The 25519-nt window shown below is 42.2% G+C and overlaps 1 protein-coding gene across 1 annotated transcript in view; it reads left to right on the top strand.

Annotated features, from left to right (window-relative positions):
• The first annotated feature begins 2100 nt into the window (after window positions 1-2100).
• BICC1 (BicC family RNA binding protein 1) overlaps window positions 2101-25519 on the top strand; it is an 87208-nt gene continuing 63789 nt past the window's right edge. Inside the window, exon 1 of the mRNA XM_062496454.1 lies at window positions 2101-2302. Within this exon, the coding sequence (XP_062352438.1) occupies window positions 2101-2302 (202 nt within the window). The remainder of the gene's footprint in view (window positions 2303-25519) is intronic.

The raw sequence follows: 25519 nt of genomic DNA, 5'->3' as shown, positions 1-25519 counted from the left end.
CTGGACTTCCTACACCGAGAATCTCTGACTGTAAATCTCACTAATTTATGACTGCAAAATACCCAAATAATTGTTTTGCTCAGAGGAGCTAAGTACCTGTAGCTGTTGTGGATTTTAACTTGGACTGTCAACAGTCAACTTGTGAATATTTGGACTGTGTAACTCACAGCTCCTGGCATCTAGAAGACACACAACTCCAGCTGGTGTTGTTCTGGGGGAAGGCAGCACACTTTGCTAAATTTCAAGTAGTTTTGATAAGGCCAATGTTCACTTTCCCATCTACCAAAAAAAAATAAAATTATCGATGACTGTAAACTTCTTAGCTGGGAAGCAAAAAACTTTCAGTCTTACCTGAGACTGCCCTGCACACCTGTAGTGAGATCACGCTACAAGAAAATATAAAGAGAAAGGGAGATCGCACTGTTTTCAAGACCTACATTCATATTTTGTTCTAGTTTTTTTTTTTTTTTTTACTTTAGATACTTTATTTCCTGGGGTCATGGGAAGTATCAGCGGACCTTGTGAGCAGTGTGTTGCCTGCAAGCTGCTGGCTACCATCCACAGAGGGTGAGAATACCTCACTCCCAAGCATGTAATGCACAGCTGCAATCATGGGTGTTGTAGAATTCATACTGTCATGGAACTAAGTGGGAAATATGCGAAGACTCAGTAAGCCCAAGCTAGAACTCTGTAAAAATACATGCATGTTGAGACTGGGCACAGTGCAGGTCCCATCTACCTGGAGTAACAGCAAATCTCCTCACAAATGTTAGCATGGTCCTTTAAGCTGATGTTATCAACGAGGTGAGTTCACCATCACGTCAGCTGTAATTTTTGAATTGGCATCCAGAGTGCATCCAGGAACCTGGTTTGGCCACCATAAGCACGGATGCTCCCGCTCTGGGGGAGACAGGCATCTGCAGTTCTGCAGTGCAGGGTACCTTGTGGGATTCCAGGCCCAGTGCCGCTGGATTGTCTTCTATCTAGCAGACTGGAAAACAGCTGGAAACAGTGATTAATTGAAACAGAGAGCTTTTGTTGGTGTGTGGTATGCAACGTTTTTTTGTGAGAAAGGATTTCTCTGATGCAGTAGAAACAAGACAGACCCAAAGAGAGTGGGGTGTCCGTGCTTCACTCTTTGTTCAGGTGATTTGGCAGTCACACCTGGGCAGTGTTGGACCTCCCGGGCAGTGTCCGGCTGCGGGAACAGCAAAATGCCACCGCAGGCCAGTGTGGCAGCTCACGGTGATATTCCCACTGCACCACTGCGTGCTTCTGGGCTCAAACTGCTCGCAAAGCGGTACGAGCTGCGCCGGTGTACGTGCAGCTGGGATCCTGGGTGCGGATAAACAGTTCTGCTGGAAGGTGAGGGATGCATAACCCAGGCTCTTGCGGTGCAGCACAAGGCGCTTCTCGTCACGAGGTTTCGTGCAGCGAAACCTCCGAGCGGGGAGCCGGGGCCGGGAGGGGACGGGCCGGCCACGGCACCACGCAGCGACTCCGGACATGCGGCAAAGCCGCGGCGAACTGATCCCTGCCGCCCACAGCGGCGCGATTCGGGATGGGCTCTGGGCACGGTGTAACTCGGAACCGACACCCGCAGGGTCGGGAGTCGCCGGATGCGGCGGGATCCCGGCCGGCAGGGTGATCCCGGCCGGCAGGGGACCTCGGCCGGCAGAGACCCCGGCCCAGCGCCCGGCGGCGGGGGCGGTGCCGCCGGGGGCGGTGGCATCTCCCCTCTCCTCTCCTCCCCTCTCCTCTCCTCCCCTGCCCTCCCCCCGCGCCTCCCCGCCCTCCTCCGGGGCCGCGGCGCTGCCCCCTCCCGCCGGGGATATCCCCGGCCCCTCCCCGGCGGGCGGCGGCCCAATGGAGGTGGGGATGCTGTGCGGGCTGCGGGCGGGCTGGGGGCGCCGCCGAGCCGCGGACGCCGCCGGGCCGGGGCCGCGCTCACTCGGCGGGGAGCCGCGGGCAGAGGCGGGCGGCGCCGGGGCTCGGTGCGGCGGCGGCTGGGATGCGCCGGCCGGGCGGCTGTGGGGGCAGATAGCGTCCCGCGGTGAGGCGGCCGAGTGGGGCCCGGGGCGGCGGCCGGCGGGCAGCGCCATGGCGGCGCAGCGCGACCCGCTGAGCGGGTACCTGCCCCAGCCGCTCTCCGACCCGGGCTCCAACAGCGAGCGCAGCGCCGACTCGCCCGCGCCCGGTTCCGAGGAGGACTCGGCCGGGCCGCCGCGGCCCCTGCACAGCCCCGAGTGGGGCGAGGAGCGATTCCGGGTGGACAGGAAGAAACTGGAGGCCATGCTCCAAGGTGAGGGCGGGAGCCGCGGCGGTGCCCCGGGGGGGGGGGGGGGGCGCGCGGGGCGGCGGCGGCCGGGAGGGGCGAGAGGGGGCCCCGGCCCCTGCCGTGCCTTGTCCCGGCTCCCCCATCCCCGCCGGAACGGGCGCCCCGTCCTGTCAGTCCCTTCCCCGGGCGCTGGACGCGGGCCCGGGTCGGCGGGCGGGCCGGTCCCGGCTCCGGGCGCTGTCGCGGCCTCTCGGGCCGGGGCAGGCGGCTCCTTGTGCCCCCGCAGCGGAGAGGAGCGGAGCGGAGCCGAGCGCCCCGGCCCCGCAGCCCGGGCTGCCGCCCCTCTAGATGCTGTAGGGGGGCCGGGCCGGTCCCGGCGTCGCTCGGGACTCGTCTCTCTCCGCTGCGGCTCGGAGGGTCCCCGTTCCTCAGAGTTCCATCGGTGAAAACCTGACATCCCGCTCGGGCAGGGCGGTGCGGGCTCTCGGCTTTCGAGGAACAGGCTGGCGGGCAGGGAGCCGCTGGAGCCGGGTGTCCCGGCCGAGGGAGCGGGGACGGCTCCGCCGGGCTGACAGCGGCCGCCGCTGCCGTGCAGTCGACTGGCTCGGCCCTTGGCTCCGCTTTCTGGGGTTTTTTGAAGGTTTTTTTTTTTTCTTTCTTTCTTTCTTTCCTTGAGGCTACATATTTTTTCCCAGTATGTTTTGAATTATTTGCTCTCAGTGGAAGTTACGTAGGCATCTTTTGACAAAACAGGAGTAGTAATTGCTGGTTTTGTTGCTAAAGAGTACATGAGTAGGTTTGAACCAGCTGAGGATGCTGCTGAGCGGGGTAATTCCCCCGGGGTGTTCCCGGCTGTCTGGTCCGAGGAGCCCGTGAGAACCGGGGTGGGTTTCAGGCCTTAAAGTGTCAAATCTCAGGGTGTGTCTGGATGAACAAGAAGAGACGGTGGTGGTTTCCAGAGGGCGCTTTTTTCTTTGGAACTACTGTTTTGTAAACATTTAATGTTACACTAGCATGGTAACTCATATATTTGTGTACATTTTCAGAACAAACAAACCCTTGACAAATGTTTCAGCTGGCGTGTCACAAGGAAGACATTTCAGTCACTTACTGGAAACTTTAGGTACTCCCTACATGAGCATCCTGTCAGGGCACCTGCCTTCCTCCTTGCAGCAATGGAGGGGAGGCAAGCAGGGGAGCAGGAGCTGGTGAGTTGGGCTGGCCACTGAAGAGCTGTGGTTTGACTTGCTGACTACAATGTTTGGAATTTTTAAAATTGAGATGCTCTCTGCTGGGGGTGAGTTAATCTTTAATCAGTTAATACTTCAGTGTTAGTAGAAAAAAAATCTCATGTAATGCAGTAAAGAGAGAGGAATTTGCAGAAACAGAGCAGCAACAACTATTTATGAAGATATGCTTGTCAGAAGTTCTGTAAGAAGATGAAGGTTGCTTTGACTTTTTCCTCCCTCACACAGTCCTTTCTTCTACTGCCTGAGGTAGTAATCATGAAGGAGTAAACAAAGCTCCCATGCAGAAAACAAATACTGTATAGGTTGCGTGACCCAGTAGTAGCCAGTGTCAAAATGCAAGATTTTTCTTTGCTCCCTTTTCAAATTTTATTTCCTATCTTTGTAAGAAGAATAAAGTAGTATAAAGTATATGGATGATAGAGCATAGTGGGTAAATGCAAGCAGAATACTGTCTGTTGTTTGATGTGAAGTTGCTGTATGCCCTGTCTAGAATACGCATTCTTCAGGTGTTGGTTTGAGGAGGGTTTGTATCAGATAGTTATCCTTGCTGTGATGGAAAGCTTATGTTGTACTTGGAAATAAGTGGCTTTATGTGAAAATCTGAACTGTCTGGCTTACTGTTAATAAAAAAGTGCTTATGAGGAAACAAGCGAGAAAACTAAACTTTGTTAAACATTGTTGCCTTCTGTCAGTGTCCTCTCAGTTTCCTCTGTGCTTTATAGGTATTTGTCTCATCTCTTGACTAACAAGAACCTCAAGCACCAAGCAGCTCTGTCAGGGAAAGCATCGTGGAGCCAGATCTGTAACTGGTACACAGAAATTCAGTCAGTTATGCTGCTGATTACCAGCCAAACTTGATTTTTTTTTTTAACTTCTCCCACTGTCCCCACCTTTTGTTTGTGCCTGTCTTTTGGGAATGGAAGCTTTGACTTGCCCTTGTAGGAAAGGGACAATGGAAAAGAAGCTGTATGAACCATCTCCAGGGACGAACTTCTCCTAGATAATTTGTAGGGTTGTGTTCCCTATGGTTTCTAATACCAAATCCTTCACTGGAACGTCTTAAAATATGCAGAAGTTGCATTGTGGAAGAGAAACATCTCTTCAAGTGATGATGAATTTTATTTCCAAAAGTTAGCCAATTTTTTTTTTTTTTTTTTTTTTTAATTCAAGCTGGTTTAAATGCAGCTTTTTGTTCATATTAGATGAACTTTTGCTTTTACCAGGTGCTAGACAGCTTGTTTATATTTGGGAAAGTTTCTTTTAAAATTCTTAAAAAACTTGGAATATCTTCTGGTGATCACCACACCTTTCTTATATTATGGAAGAGTGAAAATGTACAATCTTTAGTTCAGTTGTCTTTAAAGCCAAGTTTGAAAGAGCATCTGTTGAAGGAACTTATCAGGAAATGTTCTCATCCTTGCTTGAGGATGCCTTGGTGGTTTTCTTTTTTTTGCTCATCAACATCTGTTGTTTACTGTACTAATCATGAAATGTAAGAAAAACTATCTGGGAGAAAGAATATGCAGCAGCTCCATGTTAAACTCAGTGCTTCTGCTACTTTTTGCCTTGCTGCGTTTTCTATGTGTTGCTGCTGTGGTTATTTTCATCTTTCCCACAGTTGATAATTTGTGAGCAGTTTCCTGAGGGCTGGGGCTGATCCCAGCCAGGCTCACCTGGGAATAGCAGACTGCACCTTTCTGTGAGATACTGAGTAACTGCAGTAAGTGCTGTAGCAAGAACTCAGTAGCTCTCTTTCAAAAAAAAGAGGAGGTGCAGGGAGTTTGCTGCCAGTTGTATCTGAAGCAGAAATCAAATCTGACTTGAGGTGTCTAGGCTTGAGGATGCTTCTGCTACTTTTTTTTTTTTTTATTCCCCCCTATTTTAAAATAATTGTATTGGTATGTCCTGAGTGGTTCTGTTTGGAATATCAGAAATTGCAAAAGCTGTGGTAAACCCCTTGCAAGTAAGACCTGTTTTTTTTCCTTGTGTCCATCTTCTTTGTATGACTGTTTTATTACTTGCAGGTAGATGACTGGAGTAGTGTCCCATAAACAAATCTCAGTCTTTACAGTGGGGTGTAAGCTCTTATGCCTCATGTCTTCAGTTTGTCTGTGAATAGATACTTCTAGAGTAATTTTTTTTTTCTAGAATGCCAATATGAGGTAAACAGATCAGCTCTTCTTTTCAGCAGTGACAGAAGATGGTATTTCCTAGTAGCCCAATTAATTACAGCTGCTCTACACAAATTCTGGTAAATGCTTAGGTGACTTCATATTGTGGGATGATTTACTTAGTGTGTGTTTGAATGCCTGTTACCGTAGGAGCTGAGTGTTATTGCAAAGATGCAGAACAGTAAACTTAGGAAAGCTGTCCAAAAAGTACAATCTATCAGCTGATGTTGCAGCAATCAGTAGGCTTAGACAAGTTGGCCATGAAAATTGGAAAAAAAAAAAGCAAAAAAAAGCAACATTTTTTTTTCTTGTGTGGTTTGTCTCATTCTTGGATAGAAAATGTTATGCCAATCTTGCATTTTAAATAATCCTTTTTCTTTGTCATGTTCTTAAGCAGATGTAGAGTTTGTGATATGTGTGGTTTAAGCACTCACAGTTAAATGCTTTGTGACTTTATAATGCACTATCACACGGTAGTAGTTTGCTAAAAAACTAAATCCGTTCTGATTTTTAATAAGAGTCTAAATCTAGCAATGGTGTGTGGGCCCATATTATATATGGCTTTTTCATTAAAGAACAGAACTGTGCTCATTAAAATTGTTTTTCTTCACTCTGTTTTGTATTTTGTTTTACACATCATCTTTCATTTTGAGGACTCCTCAGGGTAATTTTAATTAGGAATCTAAAACCTTATGGGTGGTGGATCTTTTGTTCTGTGTTTTTATTGGGTTTGTTGGGATTTTTTTTCCCTCATGAGGTAATTCAGCATATGCCTGACTATCTATTGATAAGGAAACACGTGAAGAAAAGCACAGACCTACATGTCCAGGAAACTCTGAAGAGCTCTTAGCAGCACAAGCACCCAATTTGCTCTCGAGCTCATCTTACTGAGCAGGTTGTGTGCTGCCAGGTGGGCACCCTGGAAAATAGCAGTGGGTTTGGTACTGGCTATATTGGTTATGTCACAGGTCAGCTGGAGTAGGCCAGAATTATGGGAATAAAGTCAATCTTAATTTATATAATGTAGACTCAATTTCTAAAATAATAGTGGGTCACTGATTACTTTCCAGGCAGCGAGGACACAAGTGCTGCAACAAATTCAGTATGAGCAGTCAGTGCAAGCAGCTCACTGAGGTGCCTTTGTGAAGATCTGTCCCTCCATTGCAGCGTTGAGTGAGCTCTTCCCCCATCCTACTCCCTCTGTTTTGGTGCTCTTTGCCTGCCAAAACAAGCCCTGTTTCCCTTAGGGGGAGGTGACACGAGTACTTAGATAACTTTTTTGCACGGTTTAATCCAGGCAAAACTTACTGTAAATCAATTGTTAATTCCTTTGCCTGAAGGTCACCCTGAGACCGTTGTCAGATCTTGATTGTACTTGTGCAATGCCTCTTTCTGATGCCTGGTTGATAACCAGCTTTTGTTTGCTGATCCATCAGGTGAAACTTGTGTTTAAAAAAGTATATTTTCCCTACTTAATGCATAACTGTTGGAAAGTTCACTTCAGTACTTTTCATAGTCTTCTGCACTAGTTTGTTTCATCTAGAGCAAGTGATAAATCTGTGTGTGTGGCAGGCAAAGTTTGGGGGAAGAAAAGCACTTTTGTTGGAATGTGCTAAAGCAGACAGCAGAAGCCTGGCTTTCTTAGAATATCTTGAGTGCTACAAACAATGGTTTTATTAGGAGCTAGACCCTGAAGATAGAAGTTTTGAGCAAGTTGGCTGCTTAACAGGCAATTGTAATGTTCCTGTGATGGTGTCTGTGCAGGGAGGGCAAGTTCCATGTTAAGTTTATTTTTAGGTTTTGTGTTTAAATGCCTGTGCAGGAATTACTGATACTCTCCTGGATTCTTTATGTGTTTGTGATGGTGGCAGAAATCTGTACAGTAAAACTAAGTGTACTGTGGCCTTTCAAGTAATTAGTGTCCCTTGCTTGCAGCTGAAGTTAAAAATACTCAGACTGCTGTTGATTTATACTTTTGTTTACAGTTCCCATGTCCCTCTTGGAGCTCCAAGGGTTGTGAACTGTCTCATTTATGACCAGCTACGTACTGAAATATCTTATGCTTCATTCTAGTACATCCTAACCACTGTTGCTTTTCCTATAGGAGGAAAATGTGGGATTTTTCTACTCAATTGTGATGTTTCTGTTGGTGGTTTTTGTTACATTTTGTTCCTTGTAATGTGTCAGCATAACCTATACAAGGACATATTTGTGGGGAAATTGGAACCTTCCTAATAGCGTTTACATTTGGGTTTTAGCTTATATATAGCAGGAAAAAAGAATCCAAGTTCTTTGTCAGGTTTTCAAATCCCCAAAGTGCTGAATAGTCTATTTCTACAAAAAATAAATACATGAAATGAATTTGTGTGACTTGTAGTTCTTGCATTCCACTATTAACAATTGTAATAATACCACTTTCTCAAGTTTCAGTGTTCAAGTAGTACAACGGACCATCATGGTTTGGCATGAGCTGCTGAGTTAAGTATTGCTGGCTTGCACATTCCTGTTGGTTATATTGTAATCTTTACCTCCACTGGAAAATATGTCCTATTTTGAGTACTCATTTCAGGCTCTTGGCTTTATGTCTCTCAAACAATGAAACATGCTAGTTTTCTTTAATTTCAAAGCTGTGTGTTGAAGAACTAATAGCTTTTTAAAAACATTTTTGCAGGAGTGACCTTTGCTGGGAAGATTCTCCGGTGACTTTCATGAACTTTGAGTTTAAAAACTAGTACAATTACACAAGTTGGAGTTCATCTACAGAAAATACACACACCTAATAAGCTATATGAAGGAATGGACGCTTGATTTAAAAGTTTATTCTCTAAGATGCTACCTATTAATTAGTGTTAGTTTCTAAAATAATTTTTACTTAAGCAATTCAAACCATTCTTTGGACATAGCCTCAGATTTTGTTCAGTATTTGTTTTGGTTTCTTGTCTCTGGCTCAGACCAGAGAGGCAGAGGAACTCTTCATGTTTCGGTGGCTTTTATAGCTGATTTCTGTAAAGATGTCTGCAGTGATAGCATCTTTACTGGAATAAATAGTTTCATGTTAACGTTTTATTGACGTTTAGGAGGAATGCTCCTGAGTGAGAGTGTTATCTCACTAGATAATACAGTCTGAGGAATCTGAGTAATCAATGAGTTCTCTCATGTGTAAAAGTGGTTTTTGAATGTTGGGTGGAAAAATTCTTGATGTCTCTGCAAAAAAAGATTGGTGTGATGGATAGGGGATTGAAAACAAACACATAACTGTGAACAGTCAGTGTCTGAATAAGTCACTTGCCTGGTAATATAACTTGTTTAAATTTTTCTTCTGCAAGCCAGATTTCATGGAGAGGTTGATGGGCAATGTAGCATGTTCTGTCCTAGCTGTTCTCCTGCTTTGCAGGTCTACTGAAGTAGACACCAGGGCATAGAAATTGGGAAGGCTCACCATAGGCATGTGCCTGCAGGACTGTGCCTTTGCTGGGAAACCCAGCGTGGATACATCTCTGAAGTGCCTGGTGGTAATGCATGGGTAGCAGACAAGTGCAACTGCAGGGTTGGGATTTCCCTGAGGCTGGAGAGGTGTGATGGCATAGCTCTGGGACTGGAGCCTTCAGTGCCAGGGTCTTTAGAACACCCAGAGTGGGATGCTGAGGAGGAGGTGTTTCCCTGTTATGTGGGGAGTGGCAGGGTTGCAGGGAGCTCTGCCTTGGGGCACACCACCAGCCATGTGAGAGCACAGGGGCACAGTGCTGGGGGGTTTTACAGGTGGCCGCTGCAGACCATCTGATTGGGAAGAAGCAGCAGATGAGGCCTTCAAACAGCTGGAGGGAGGCTCCTGTTTGCAGCTGATCCCCATGGAGGAGTTTAACCCATCTGTTCTCTGCTGGGGCAGGAGCCTGGCAGGATGCAAGCCGTACAGGAGGGTTCTGGAATGCTTTTGTGACAGCAGGAACTGGTTTGCTGGGCTTTTGCCTTGCTTGCAAGGAAAAATTAATCATGAATGTGAAGATGGAAGGCAGCCATTCAGAGGGACCCTGGCAAGCTGAAGAAATGGCCCAAAGGAATTTAATGAAGTTCAGCCAAAGGGAACATGAAGTGCTGTACCCAGGGGATAGAACTGTCACAGGTTGGGGCCTGAGATGCTGTGCAGCCCTGGTGGGACACATCAGGAGTGCTGGGTCCAGCCCCGGCTTCCCCAGTGGCAGAGAGACATGACCATTCTGGAACAAATCCAGCAAAGGCCACAGTGCTGCTGAGGGACTGGAGAACTGACACAGGAGGAGGGGCTGAGACATCTGGGATTGTTTAGCTTTAATCTTGAGAAGGCACAGGGAACACCGTATGGATTGTTTGTGTCAGGACGTAAGCAGATGGAGCCAGAGTCTTGTCAGTGGTGCCTAATGACAGGCAAGCAGAAAAAAATGTCATTTTGTGACTTTCCCTCTTTTTCTGAAAAGGAAATAATCCATAAAACCTGGAAACTCTTCATTTTTTTGCAGTATTCAGTATTGAAGTGAGGTCACTTCTGTCTCTTTTGGACAGCAAAGGAATCAAAGGATTCTTAACTACAATTTCAATTGTTGAGTTAAAATGCTAAATCTGAGACTGGACTGTAATATTAAAGCACAGTGTTTATTAATGTTAGGTATTGAGGGTGACTAAAAATACATTTTTACGTAAATGCTTGATCAGATACCACTATTAAAAATAGCAGTTTGCATCCTGAAGTGTTCTCCAGAGTTGATACAATTGTGATTGAGTTAGGAGTCAATTTGCCTTCCTCAGGGCACTGGGAAACATCTGCTGGGAAAACTGGTTTGTACACCCCACCTTTAGCAGTCCTGGTAGGATCTGGTGGTGCTGGGCCCCAGTAAGATCCCTACAGTCCCCAGGAAGGCAAGATGATGGCTGGGTCAGGCAGCTGCTGCCACGGCAGGTCTTGGTTCTCATGCACACGAGGGACGTTGGGGGCTGTGTTTGGCTGCAGGTTGTGGTGTTGGGGTGCTCTGGCCCACAGGAGCACAACTGGACGGTCCCTGCAGCCTGGCTGGGTGAGCTGGGACATGAATCTGCTATGGCAGGATGTGAGTGCTGCTGCTTTGCTGCCTTCAGACAGCTTTTGGAATGATAGTCCTACAAGGATGCAGGTGTGGTTGGCTCTGCGTGCCTCTCACCCGCTGGAGGTTTTGCTGAGGCTTTATCAGGGTTGTCTCCCTGGGATGGGATAATCTAACTGGATGCTCAGTGGCCAAGCAGTGGGCGCTGCCCGTGGGCTGCAGCGGCTTTGCTGGTTCCGGTGGTGTAGTTCAGGGATGCTGTGCTCTGGATCACGCTGCATCCTCCTAAGCTTTGTGTTGTTGCTGATGGTATGTGAGCAAGCTGTGAAAACAGGACTTGGGAGTGCAGCTGGGATTGGAGTGCAGTCCTGTTATCTCTATTGCTTGGATTCCGTTGTGCAAACCACAGAAGGACGTGTTGCTCAATTTATCCTTCCTGGAAGTGTCTTCCTTGCACATATGAGTACAACACAAAACAGGTGGTAACTTGTTCTTTAGGTTTCTTTTCTTTTGAGAGTGAAAGGTTTTTTTAAAAATATCTTCGTAAATGTATGACTTGTGGTGAGAAATACAATAATAGATGATGCATTTAAAAGGCATGAGTTTTCCAGTCATTCTGACTACCTCCCAAATGGCCAGCTGCCAGCAGCTGTGTCTTGAATTTGGTATCTTGAAATCAACAGCTTATAAATGCTGTGGAGTAAAGCTCCTTTTTTATTACTTACATTTTATTTTTTTTTTTAATTGCCCAGGTTGATATATCCTAGAACTTAAAGGTTAGATTTTGGGCCATTCCTTTAGGGGCTGTGAACTTCTGGGGCACACTGGTCGCTTGAGGAGATGCTTTCCAGGACACCCACATAATCTGCCATTTGAAGATGCTTTGAGGATGAAGTTAGCCATTGATAAGTGATAGTTTTGTATGCAGCTAAATGTTTTAGCTGTTACCATTTCTAGAAGGGCTCAAATGGAAGTTTTACTGGATGGGAAGGAATATTCTCTGGTTTGCTGCTTTGAGACTTCAAAAAAATTGCTTTTCTTTGCCCCATCTGATTTGAACTGCTGAGCCTTTTCCTAGAGGTAGGAAGCTGGCCAGTGTTGCTAGTGCCAGCCACAAGGCAGCTGCACTCCCTATTCTGACACAATTCCAGGGCTTGCCTGGCATGCAAAGGTTGCAATGAAACTTGTGAAAAATACTCCCTATGCATAAAACTTGATAAACTTGTATAGAGAAGCTTTTTCTCAAATATTAATATATAAAAATAGTGAGTCTCCATTCTTCTTTTTGCTTTTTGCCTGTTAGGGAACGTCTAGATGCAAGTGAGGCATGAGCCATCCATTTTCCATTTACTAAACTTCTCTGCAGGCCAGGCCTGGGAGGCTTTGCAAAATCTTGGTTCCATTTTCCCCTAAAACTATGCTATATGAATCATGTCTGTAGGAATGGTTTTCGAGGAAAAATAAGCAGCAATCATTGTGCTTATGTGGTTATTGCCAGGCTCGCAGCATGTAGATGCTGAGGAATGCTTATTATACTGGGGTTTTATAGGTACTTCTTTTTTCCATCTCACAGAAAAGTTTTTCTGGTTTGTTGGTTTGTTTTCCTGTGTGCCTGCCCAACATGTTAAGAAACTGGAGTTTGATAATTTTTTTACATCTTTCAGTCCTTCTCTACAGCTTTTTAACTTAAAACAAAATAAGTTCTATTTGTAGGAGTTACAATGGCGCAGGATTTTGCTCTGGCTGCTAAAATATTGCAGAGGTTTTGAAAGCAAGAAGCTATAAATAAGAGTGCCAAGGAAAGAAAAAAAAAAATGAAGACTTATTCCAGATCATTCAAGTGAAGTATATCTGCATGTTCAAATTATGTACCTAAGAAGATTGAGCTGTGTGTTTTCTCACTTACTTGGCACAAAGTATGTGTAAAAGCTTGAATGATTGTCCATACTAGTGATGAGATGACAAACCCAAAATACCATTCTGCTGCTTGTGGAATAGCTCAGACCATGGGCTGCATCTGTTCAAACTTGGTTCTTGGAAAGGAATTTCCCTAGATTTCATTGCAAGAACTTGCAATATTTTTATAATCAAGCTGAGCTAAATGGTCTTTAGTACGACATATCTGGAAACTGGTATTAAGCCAAGTAAATCTGGTCTGAAAGAAACAATGTTAAAAGATAACTGTAGGGAGAAATTGGTAACACTAATGATTTATCCTGTCGTTTTGAAGTGCTGCTTTTGTTTTCTGGAACATGTACCTGTATCTGTGCTGCTCTTCCCTCACACAGTCACAGTGGGTCAGCAAAGGACCACAGGGAGTCACCTGGTCCCACCTCCCTGATGGCACAGAACTGTGTCCAGCTGGGTCTGGAATATCTCCAGTGAGGGACACTCCCCACCCTCTCTGGGCAGGCTGTCCCAGTGCTCGCTCACTGCACGGCACGGAGGTTCTTCCTCGTGTTCAGATGGAGCTTCCTGGGCATCAGCTTCTGCCTCTTCTTGTCTCTTGTTCTGCCTTGCTATATGAAGCTTTACATTTTTTTGATTGTTTTTATAGTCCAAGGTTCCATGGTGAGGTTACCACATGTTTCAGTGTTCTAAATAGATTTTCACCTCTTCCTTTTTTGTTTATAAAACATTTTTTAATTCTACATACAGGTGATGATTTTTTTTCCACATTTTAAGCAAACTTTGGTTTGGGGAATGTGTTACCACTCTGAATTAGTGGTTTAACATTTAAGTGTGCTTTTTACCTTATTGCCAATCACTTTGTGTGAATGGAGGGCTTTGATTATGTCTGTTTTGATTGGCTCTGTTCTGTTCGGTCTATGCCTGCAATAAATTTATGGCAGTTGAATATACAAGATTGGTAACTCAAGACCAAGCATCTTGAGAGATGGAAAAAATGAAATCCATAATTCCAAAAAAATGTTAAGTCCAAAGGAAATAAGTACAAAAAAATAAGTGATGCAGTGAAGCATTTTAATGTTTGGTTACATCGATGTCTTCTGAAGATATTCCTCATGACCTTTATGGTGTGCTTGTGTTCCTTGAGATTGTATAAACTGGCATGCAGTGTAATTAAACCAGGAGCTTTGTTGTAGGGGAGTTCTTGTGCAGAACATGACACTGTAATGTGTAATCTGTAATTAACAGAGCCATGATAAGATTAGCCATATGCTAAACACAAAGGGGTTTAAATCACCTGTGTTTAAAACCACATCTGTATGTAATACTTACATTTAAATGGAAAAACACACTTATGTGTTTATGTGTAATTGAAATGAAAGGTACACTTGCATGTCACCCATGCTGGGATATGGAAATCCTATGTTTCATTGAAGGAATATGAGACTTGGTCTTCCTTTTCCTGGATGTGTAAGCACATCCATGGGTGAGGAGTGCTGTAGAGTGGTGAAATACTAAATTACATTAGATGGCCTTTGTTTATATGCAGCTGGAGCAGTTAAAATAGCATTGATTTAAAGAGTCTGGATGTGGAATACATTTTTTAAATACTGTTTTATATAGTGGAAAAGAATCCTGGTATGTCTTTAGTTTTTTAGTTAAACAAACACAAGTGCTGTTTTTCCTTAGTAAATTTGCTTCCGGAGTGTGTATAAAATAGTGGATAAGAGAGAATCTGTTTCTAATCTGTTCCATGTGCAGAAACTGTGAATAAATTTGATCAAATCTTTAGTTCTTTATAAGCAACTCCTTTTTGAAATACAAAGACTTTCTGCAGAATTTTCTTTTCTTCATCTGTGTGGAAGACATTACCATCATAGAGTGCAGAATGCATGGATTCTCAATATGTGTGAAATTTTTCAATGCACTAAACAATTGAACATGTAATGATGTTTTCTGGGTTGCTTAGCAGCACTCAGGTTTTTTACTTTAAGTGGTCTTCAGTGACATCTTTAGATTGTTCAGAGACTTGGCAGAAATAAAAAAAGTCATTCCAGTGTTTGAGACATGAGGAATCATTTAAGCTGTGGAAAAAAAGAGTAGGGTATTGCAAAGTTTTCTATGTATTTAAACATTTACAAACCTTTATATTGTGTTCTTGTAAATGTTTGGGGGAAGTGAGTGCTAGAAGATTATTCTGCTGGATTTTAAGTATAGTTTTAGGTGTATATCACCTGAAAGATGCAAAGTTAGACACCAGAAATTTTATCTGACTGAAGTTTTTTTTTTAATTGGTTTGTGTGTCATTTTCTGTGTTTATGGAAGTATATTTTCTGTGTTTATGTAGAGAGCCAAGGATTAGTGGTGTTTTGATTTGAGAATATAGTACAAATCAATTAAAATGTAAAATGTTAATACAATTTTTTTTTCCTTAGAGGATATCAGTTGCGTATTTGCAGGAATTTTTTCATTGGGTGCCTTTCCTGTATCACTGCAGAGCTTCTGTTGGCACTGCCTTCCCTCCAGACTTGAATAGTCAGCAGAGAGCTTGAGACTGGTTTTAATAATGTGTTAAAGAATTAAGTGCTGTCAGCTTCGTGCTGCAGCTCTGTGCTGCCTGAGGCTGCTTTTGGTGTCTCTCTTCCCTGTTCCTGCTTTCTGCATTGCGTGAGCTAAAGGAATGTTCATCCTCCAAGTGGAGCAGTGGCTTGGGTCTGGCCTCTGCAGGACTGAGCGAGGCGTGGGAGCAGTGAGTGGCTGAGTTAAAGGAAAGATTTACACAACTGCCCGTGCAGGTTAGCCAGACCGGCGGGTTAGCGGAGGGCGGCAAAGCCAAGTTTTTCAGACGGATAGGAAATTTCAACGTGGGAAATCTCAGGACCCAAGAGGCGAAGGGAGACGTGACTAAGAGGATTATTTAAGTCCAGTAGCTTTGGATGAGCACAGGAGGAATCTCCCCATACATTGCACGGCAGCCAGGCGCGCCGTCGGGAGAGGAACTGCTTGGTGCTTCTGTTCAGCCTCTCTTCTGCTCTCTTTCTGTTTGTAATGTTTTATGGGAGGAGAGGAGGAGAAACCACTCACCAGCTCCGTTCTCCCCTTCCCAGCAGTGATGGATTGAGATCACTTGGAGCACATCTGGCACCTGGTACCCAGACTTAGGGCTGCTCCTCTTCATGTGAGTGAGAGCAGGCCAAAGGCAGGCAGGGAGAGCTGGGAGCCTGCAGGGGCTGGATGGACACAGCCTTTTTCCATCCTCTCCTAAATGGCCTTTCAGATAGAGTATAGATCGTTGGTGAACATGACATTTGAGTGTAGGCTTTGGTGTAGATGCTTGGCTATGTACCTACCCAGGATGGGTTCTTTCTGCTTGATGTGTGTCCCAGAACAGCTGCTCCAGTTCATCAGGCCTGCTTCACTGGAATGGAGGCAGTGCCAAGGTAGTTGGGATATTTGATATTTGGGTGCATTTTGTTGGCTGCAGTAAAGCAAAGTCAGATGCCACAGTGCATGCTGATTTCCATGTTAAAGATGTGAACTGGAGGACCATGGTGTGGAGCTGCTGGTCAGGTGTCAGTCAGCATGGATTTGCATTTTTCTAAAGAGCCACAGCCATAAAAGAACTTGTGCAATCTTCTGGGTAACAGTAGAGATTTTAGGAGTGTAGTTTTGCGTACAGCTGAGTAGTCACTTTTTAAGGGATTAGTGTTGTGCTGTTTTACTCATCTTAATTACTTGCAAGTGATTAAAAATAATTGGGAGGAATGCACGTATTAGTAAAGTAGGTCAATTTCACCTGGTAGTGTCAAAGTAATGGTAAACTTGTAGATGGAGCTTCTCATTCTGAAACACTTTAAAGTCTTTAGTATTTAGCATTTTGAAGTAATGTAACCGTTCTTCCACCATTTTAATAATCAAATGAGTAAGAATGCACTCTTAATTGAGTAATTTTATATCCTGTAAAAGGGTTTAACACCAGCACAAGTGACCACATGGTTCTCTAATTATAAAATGTAATTGTCTTTGTGGTCTCTTGTGATTCCCAAGTGATGTAGTCTTCTCAAATGTTCTGCTCTTGGGCCATATTTCTTTTAGTTCAGAAATGCAAAATCAATTTAACTTTTGAGATAGTCCATGAGTTAAGCCTTATTGAATTTAAAGGGAGAGTATCTCAACATTTTTAGGTAGAGGTGAAGAGGCTGTTTAGGAGGAAAACACCTTTTCTGCTAAGTTAAATAACTTTTAATTCATTTTTTTTAATGTGCTCTAGTGAAACTTGCTTGTTCTTCTCTAAGTGGTGGTTATGGCTGCAGGTGGATCCCAGGTCAGTTCATTTTGCTCGAATGCAGACTGGTTTGGGATGTTTCTGGCAGGAACTGGTTAATTACTGCAATATAGAGCCTGAAGTGGCCTCAACACCTAGGGGACCTGTGCTTGAGCTGTCTCAGCTCCCTGGTGCTATTTCTTCAGCAATGGAAGAATAGTTTCCTTTTCTGGAGAAACCTCTCTGATCTGTGGTCAAGTGGGCCCAGCGTAGGCAGTGAGAGCTGGTTAACATTTCACTGTGACAGCTTAGGCAACAGAATTTCATTTGTTTTTCTTTTCTGAAACAAAGGTTTTCTTCTGACACCTTAAATTTGGTGATATTTTTCATTAAGTTGCAGAAAAGATTTGTATTAATTTCTGCAAATCAGTTTCGCCAGGGTTGTGGGTTTGTGGTAGCCAGGCAGTCTCATGATTTCAGGGTAGCAACTTAAAGAGCTGAAAAGTATTTTATGGTGAAATCCAGTTAAGCTGAAAGAGAATACTCAAATTCAACCAAAATCAAAACAGAAGAAAAAAATGCAAACAGGAAATGTTGCTTTTTTTGGCAGTCTTAATAATAATGGCTTGTGAACTCCAGAAATGGAGTACACCCTCCAGACTTTCACCTCTGTTAATTCTAGATGGGGTGGGATTTTTTTGTCCATTTTTTTTTTTTTTTGGTTGGGTTTTTTGTTTTGTTTTTGTTTTTTTTAAATTATGGATGGTTGAGATAGGCAGAGACTTTCAAGTCTAGTGAGCTGCTTTGACTGTGACTTCTAGCTTTTACAATGTCCTTTCCTCCCCAAGAGTAATTTATAAACTTAGATGCTTGTCCTTACAGATCAATCTACTGGTCTCCATACCACTTAATTAGTGCAAACTGTATGTAATGCCTTATTGTTTTTAGTAATGTGCCAAAAAAAGCAAACAATAGCCAAATTCTGTTTTAAAGGAACAGCTCTAATAGTTGAAATAGCACTGGTAAAAAAACAACATGTAGGAAGAAGCATAAATTAATTGATAGTCATTGTTGGCACAGTAGGAAGCACAATACTGTCATGTTTATCTCAACAGCATGAATTGTGAAGATTGGAGCCACATCTGATGGGTCATACTTGTACTTTTGCATCTATGCAATAAACTCTATATGCAGTTGATGCTTCTGTATTATTTTTGAACTCAAGATTAAGTGCTGTTTGTGGTATGTATTGTCTTTAGAGTAATTAAGTTGCATGTATTTATAATTTTGTTTTTTTAGAGTATCTGGATTTCAGTATCAAGAGGTAGTGGTTGAATCTTGGGCTTGCATTTCTCTGAGTATATAGACTTTTTTCAACTGCAGAAACAGGCTTGGTATAAAAATCACCCACAGTCTCTGCAAACTTAGGAACTTGGAAAATTCCTAGGGATTAATTGCAACTCTAGGAAGACTCAGTTAAATAAAGTCAATAGTAGGAGGCTTTGCTTAATGCTTATCATGTGTGGGTAGGGCTGTGTTTGCCATTTTTCTGCAAGAGGCATAACTCAGTTTATTCTGAGTGGACACTTGCATGGTAGGGATGACTTTTCTGGACTGGAAGTGCCCATTTTCCCTGGTGGTGTTCACGTGTGACAGCAGGGCAGAGCACAGCTTCAGTTCTCTGTATGGGGACTTGTTCTTACCCTTTCTCAATGCATTTGTGATTTAAGATCCCTGACTCTCCCAGTATGACCTAGTGTTTAACCTTCTTCTTCTTCCTGTGCAGTCTCTCGCTCTTTGCTCTGCTTAAAGACTCCTGAAACATGAACTTTCCAAACATTCAGCAGAGGAACTAGAGCAGCAAGTCCTCATTTTTTTTCCCTTTCTGCTTGATTTTAAAGCTAATCCATTTTAACTGCAGGAAGAATGTATTTTTTCTGTTGGCTGCTTTGCACTGCACAAAGCTTTGGTTTACGTTGTGGAACATATTGAAATCTGTATAATTGTAACGGAAGAGGAATGTTTGGAATATTTTGTAGGCAATTTTTTTTTTTAAGCAGAATTTTCTGGGTGGCAAAGGAGCAAAGGCTGTCATGGCTTTTTTAACTTTGTTCTTCAGCAGGCATCTTCATATTCAAGGGCTCCATGATCTATCTTCTCCTTCCTTTCTCAGGAAAATAATTGTTTGGTTGGCAATTTTGAGTAAAATATTTAGCCTTAAACTTTCAGTTTTCCACTGGTGGTACAGCTTTAATTTTTCTCCTGGATGGCTTTGTGGCTTATTCAGCATTATTCCAGGCTTTGCATAGTTCTTGCAAACCTGTGGGAATACTGACCTGGCTTTTTCGATCCTGAGTTGCTCTGTGTGATTAAAAAAGCTGAAATAAAGGTCAGAGGCTCACTATATCGAGAACAACACAGTTTAAGTGGTTGTTCTGTGGAAGGGTTTTTTGTTAAATTATAAGAGGAAGAAGCATTAGATGTTATTTTGGGTTTGTTATATATATTATAAGTTTACTCTATTTTTTTTAACTTCCAAGAAGTCTAAATCTCAGCCAATGTACGAGATTTCTTTTCTGAGGGCTTGATCAAGCTTCAAGGAAGTAATGGAAGACTTGGGAAATGACAGGTTTTTCTGTAATTGTGATATTTGCCTTCGTGCATCGCATTTTGGTATTGAAAAATTGCCTGGCTTGAAATAGTCATCAGAGAGAAAGTGAGGCTCAGTTACAGCATGTTCACCTCTTACATAAACTGTGTGGATTTTATTGGGGTGGTTTTGTTACTGCTACTTTTTGTTCATCACCTACTCCTATTGCACATTTTGATAGAGAATGGAAACCTAAAGCAGTTTTTTTTCCATATTTCTTAACTGGATCTGCTTAGGACTAGAACAAGGCTTTGTTGCATGCTTTATTTTTGTTTTTGAAATGAACCACTAGCTGGTGTTTACTGGAAACAGTAGCCAAAATTGGGCACATAAGGAGTATTGACCAATATGTGCTCCAGGGTGGTGATTGTTTTTCACTGAAATACAAAGCTAAGATCCCCTTGGCTGTCAAGTGGCAACAGTGCCATTATATTTTTACTCTGCAGCAAAACTGAGTGCTTGAGGCTTGGTTTATTGTTAATTCTGTTGTGCATAAAACACTCACATGGTTTGTTTTCGGTTGAAGCAACTCTTGATGGCTATTGCAAACACATAGTCATTTTTTTATCAATGGGTAACTCATTTCTTTTGCAGAAAGCTGAGCCCAGTACATGCTTATTTATGTCTGGGAATGCTGACTTGGGGCTACTTCCCCCTGCTCTCAAGTGGACTGTATTTCCTTAGGAAGGTTTGCCTGTTTGAAACAAAACTGTTGTTTAAAATCAGGCATTTGCACGGCGTTCTTGTTTTCCCACATACCAGCATACCAATGTGGTTATTGTAAATTAAAAATACCCTGTTTATATAACTGAATTGGAAGTACCTTATTGGAAGTGCCTGCTTGTGCTTTACATCATATGAGTCACACACAGTTAGGGGTTTCTCAGGAGCAAACGTGGCTCCATAAATAAATAAAAGAGCCCTTTTTTCCTATACTGGCTGTCTTTATCATTTCTAGCTAGAATTATTCTCAAGAGCAATCTCTTCTAGTGTTCTCCATGTATGGCTCTTGGCTGTGCTTATTTTAAAGAGTTTTGGATAATATTTTTCCTTTTGCCAGGCTTCCTTGATACCTAAGTGGATGTTTTATGCTAGTTATTTCTTGGTCTTTTTGCAAAGAACCCCATCAATACTTCTGTACCTGTTTAGTAAAAGCTTAGTTTCTTGTGGTTTCCAGTCTAACTTATCTGCTACCATAACAGTGTAATAGTTATCTAATTATCAGATGATACTTTAATTTTTTTTTGTCTGAAAACTGGCTGTGGTTTTGGTTTTCCTCACTATGGAGTCTTGAGAGTGACATTATGCTCCTTGGTTATAACAGATATCATTAAATTGCTGAGTGTACCATGTCAGCTCAGCCTCAACAGGTCTGGATGTGTGCATTAATTATATCATTTAATTATGATCACTCCAAAGAGCACCAGTTGCCAGGTAATAGGGCAAGTAGCAAGGTTTGAAAGTAGACTTGATTTTTCTCTTTGGTTCACTGACATTCCTTCCAGATTACTCAGCTTTCCATGTCACTTAAAAAGTGAGTGTTTTGGCAAAGGCTTTATGAAAGCATGAAACACATGGTCAATATTTATAAAAACAGGGATATTTTGCAAGTACAACATGGTGAGAGATGTTACACAATGCTCATCCCATAGTGGTTTTTATGAATAGGTGGTAATATCATTCTGGGTTAGGTGATAAGGAATTGGTTTTGTATTTGTTACAGGAAAAGGAGTTGATCCTTGACATATTACAGAAAAAAAAGAAAAAATTGACATAAACTTTAATGGAATAGATCCAAATTGAGTAGCACTGAGCAAAAATGGTAAAACAGTCCTGAAAACAGCATTGCATTAAATCAGCTGCACTGGCATCTTGCAATTTAAGCCTCTTTTTGTTTGCAAAAATATGATATTTCTTGAGCTAAAGCCCCCATGCAGGAACTGGAGGCAGAAGTGTGCCAAATATTAGTTCCTTACTTGTTATTGTTTGTTTTTCTAGTTTCTGGCAGAAATTGCACATTCTTTGTTTTAATTTTTCACTTCCCTGCACTTGACATTTTATATCCTTTAAGTTTACAAGTTTCTTTCCAGTTTATTTTGCATGAACTTAAAGGGTTTTGTATTGTATCAGCTTTCTAAGCAGGACTTTCCTAAGTCTTGAACATAATAAAGGGGAATTTTAATTTCAGAAATAGTCAAGGTTTCTAGATAAATGAGATGTGTAACTCTGAATTACAGTTGTTTAAAGCACAAAACAATGTTTTCTTGTTTACTTGTGGTCATTAATTTATCTTAAGCATTTCCTGCACTCTATCACAAGCTTGTGTAAATGCAGCTTTGTAGAGTTTTCCTGACTTATATATTTCTTGTAAACAGCAGTTGTAGAAATAGCTTTGAGTCCATAAAAATACAAATTAGATAGCAGGGGGCCAGATGCAATCTTTTAGATCTTAGTCACTGTAGTCAGTGATTTGTTTGTGCTTGAAAAGAAAGGAATCTTGGGATTTGAGTAACATAGTTTGTGTAGGCAACACAACTTCAACTCTCCACTTCCTGCCCAGTCCTTAAACGCCTTTCTCAGTTTCATAAAGTTTGAATAAAAGGTTCAGCAGCCCACAAAGGCCGGCTTTCAAGTTTTGGTGCACACACTCCTAAGTGATGTTTATTTAGAGTTAGTCTGATGCCCACAGCAGTGTTGGGATAAGTTGGAGTAGTCCAGGCATCTGCTGGGGGTTTCACCCCTCTGCAGGGCTGCTTCCTGAGTGCTGAAATGTGCAAGTGTAGCAGTTCAAAGGTGTTGCCAGGACTTTGCAGTCCCTTGGGAGTGTTTCAGCTACCCTGTGGCAGGAGCTTGTCTCTAGGAGAACAAGGGTTCTCACAAGGAATGCAGTGGTTAATGCAGCTGGATTTCTAAAGACTCATCTGTTTAGAGACTTGGGGTGGAGGGACTATAGCATTTCTATGCATCTCCCCTGCAGCCAGAAGACATAGCTTGGAAACCAAGAACAATTAACTTGAGCATGTTCATGTATATGAAAGCATGGCCCAAAAATGCATACAGAGTTTGATGGCTAAGCTATAAAATTGTTAAGCTTTATCCCTATGTTAAGATGTTAGTTTATTTTTTTTAAAGTGCTGCAACATTTGGATCCTTGGCTAATTTTGTTTTCCTAAGATCCATCCAAATTTGGGAGGAGTCCCCACGTGAAGCGAGCTAATAGCCTAGGTCAGTGCTTGAAGGTGAGGGGGCAGTGAGAGCTTCTCACCCATGTGGAGCCTTTAGTGATGTGTGCTTCCAGCATGTCTGTGTTCAATTTCAGAAAGAGCTTTGGAATCTCTGAAGGACAAATCTCAATAGCATCGAGGTATTTGAATAAATATCACTCTGTTCTGCCAGATAAGATTTTGGTTTGGGTTTATTTTAACCTTTAGGTGACTAACTTGTGGTCTCTTTCCTTTGACACTGTCATACTCAGCCTGAGCTCAGATTCCTAATACTTGAGCCATCATGCATCCTCTGGAGTGTAAAGCACTTCAGTGAAACAGTGATGAATCTGCAACTTTGCTGCTTGCTTGTGTAACATAAAATTGCACTTGTAAACACCACCTTACCCTTGGTTTGGCAAGAATGCTCAGGTTTTCTGAAAGAACATATAGCAAACTAAATACAGTATCAGCAGGGTTTATCCTCCTGTGGTTCTGCTCCTCTTCCACTGTAGAGAAAATTGTTGTAGGCTTTCTGTAGTTGTTGATGAAAATTAACAAGAAATAGATGGTGGAAGAATGTAAATGTTTACTTGAATTTCACAAGGATTTTCTACCATTCAGTAAACTTCTCACAGAAGATGATTTACTTCAAAAAGCTCATAATAAAAATAAATTCTACCAGTAGAAGTGCAGAATTTCTTGTGGTGTTCTATCTTTTTGCCCAGAAGAGGCTCTCTCCTGATGCCAGCTTAGAGCAGTATTTTTCTGGGTATATACATCTGCTCTGTCTCAGTCCAGAACTGCTTTTATCTGTAGTGCTACCTTAGTGAAAAAAGCAGGTAGGATTTCCCAGGTGAAGCAATTCAATTTAGGAGATTTATTTTAATTTATTTTTAACACCCTAAAATCAGAGTGCTTCTGCTTATTTTAAGGTAGCTGTTTTTTGCAAAACAATCCACAGTAGTAAATTAAAAGATAATAGATTATTCTTAACACCTTATCCAGTCCACATCACCTAATGTGGCATGATTGGAGCTGGTATGGATGCTAAGCTTCTGGCCAAATTTTACCTCTGTAATGTAAAACAGCGCAAGCTTTTATCTTACTGTAAACTGTGTCTAGAAATCCTAATTGTGCAGCTTGATATTTTTGATTCACTGTGAATGTGTATGATTTTATTTACATGCGTGTACATAAGTGAAATAATTTAATGCTTTGGCAGTATATAGCAGTTGTGTTTTTTTAATGTGGGAGCTGTTCATAAGAAAAATTCATGTAGATGATGAAAATGTGGACATAAAACCAGCTGTGAAAATAAAACTTGTTCACCTTTACCAGGAGGGTCTAAACTTCTGTTGTGCTTTGATCTTCTTACCTAAATAATTACTTCATTTCCTTAGTTTCTTAAAAGCAGAAAGCTCCTGGTGTTGTGAGTAAACTTGAGTTTGGCAAAGTAACTTATATCACTGTATATTTGTGCTGATACACAATTTGGATTTCTTGCCTACCAGTTGTATGGAAAAATGGGGGACAAGTTGGTGCACCTTTTGTTGTGATACTCACCTCTAGGCTGGGTGGATGGGTGAGTTTATTTCCTCTGCTTCCACCCTTTGGGGGGATCCATCCTACTCTGTTTACAAATCTGCTTTGTGATTTCCTCAGTGGTGTTACTTGAACAAATTGTTTTGCTTCTTGGGTCAAACTGAAATTTGCCTTCTTCAAATATTATCTAGATAATGATGGTGTCCAAGAAGAAACTGGCACCATTTTTTCCTGAGACATACAGTGTATTCCTGAAAAGGGGTTATTTGTTTAAATGTGAATTTTACCTTTGTCTTCTTATTTTTATTTTTTATTTTTAATTAACCGAATGCATCAGTGCCTTGCCTCAGTGCTTATCTCTGCACTTACTTGAATTTCTTATGCTTTTCTTCTTGGCTTTTTGAGCTTTTTGTTCTTTGCTACTTAAAGCTGATTTACATCTCAGTTATCTTTCTCATTAAGTGTTTAAGTGTGTTGTTTTATATTTTTCTGTATGTAAATTTAAACTGGTGTTTTTAATTTAGGGGGAGTAAGAGATAGAAAAAAGATCCAATTTACTTTTAGCAAATACCCAAGGCAACAGCTGATGTCAAGTGGGCACTGCTTAAGTAGTACTGTCAGTAGTCTAGCATATTGCAAATTTAGTGTACAAGAGTGACTCAATTTTACCCTGAACTGGAAATTGACTGTTCTAAACTGAACAGCCCTCTGCTAGAATTCCTCTATTGTCACATGCCTTAGAACCTGGAATTAAAATATAGCAATAAGCCTGAATTGGATTTTTATCTAGGGAAGCGTTTACATCTAAGGTGATCAGTGTATTTTGAAATTGATTAATGCAAAATAGAAGACTGCAGACATGCAAAGTTCTCAGGTTAAGGGAAAAGGAGATGCCAAGCAGCCTGGGGTGTGTGGATTTGCAAGTGTTACCAGCTGTATGGATGTGCAGAAACGGGAGAACAGACACCTAGAAAAGGGTTCACAACATGTGTCATTTAAAAACTGAAGCTGTTGGTTTTTTTCATCTGACAGAGATAGAAATTATGAGTGAGTGGATTTTGGACAGAAAAAGGAAACTCTTGTTTTGTTCTCCAAATATTCCAGTTTTATCCAGGAAGCTGGAGAGTGTGGGGTTGGTTGAATTTTAGAAAAGCAAGAGACTTTGTAGTTCCAAATAATGAGATTTTTTTTTTTTGTCC

The sequence above is a fragment of the Cinclus cinclus genome, chromosome 7 (genome assembly GCF_963662255.1).
Source record: "Cinclus cinclus chromosome 7, bCinCin1.1, whole genome shotgun sequence".
Lineage (NCBI taxonomy): Eukaryota > Metazoa > Chordata > Aves > Passeriformes > Cinclidae > Cinclus > Cinclus cinclus.
This window is presented reverse-complemented; position numbering and strand designations above follow the sequence as displayed.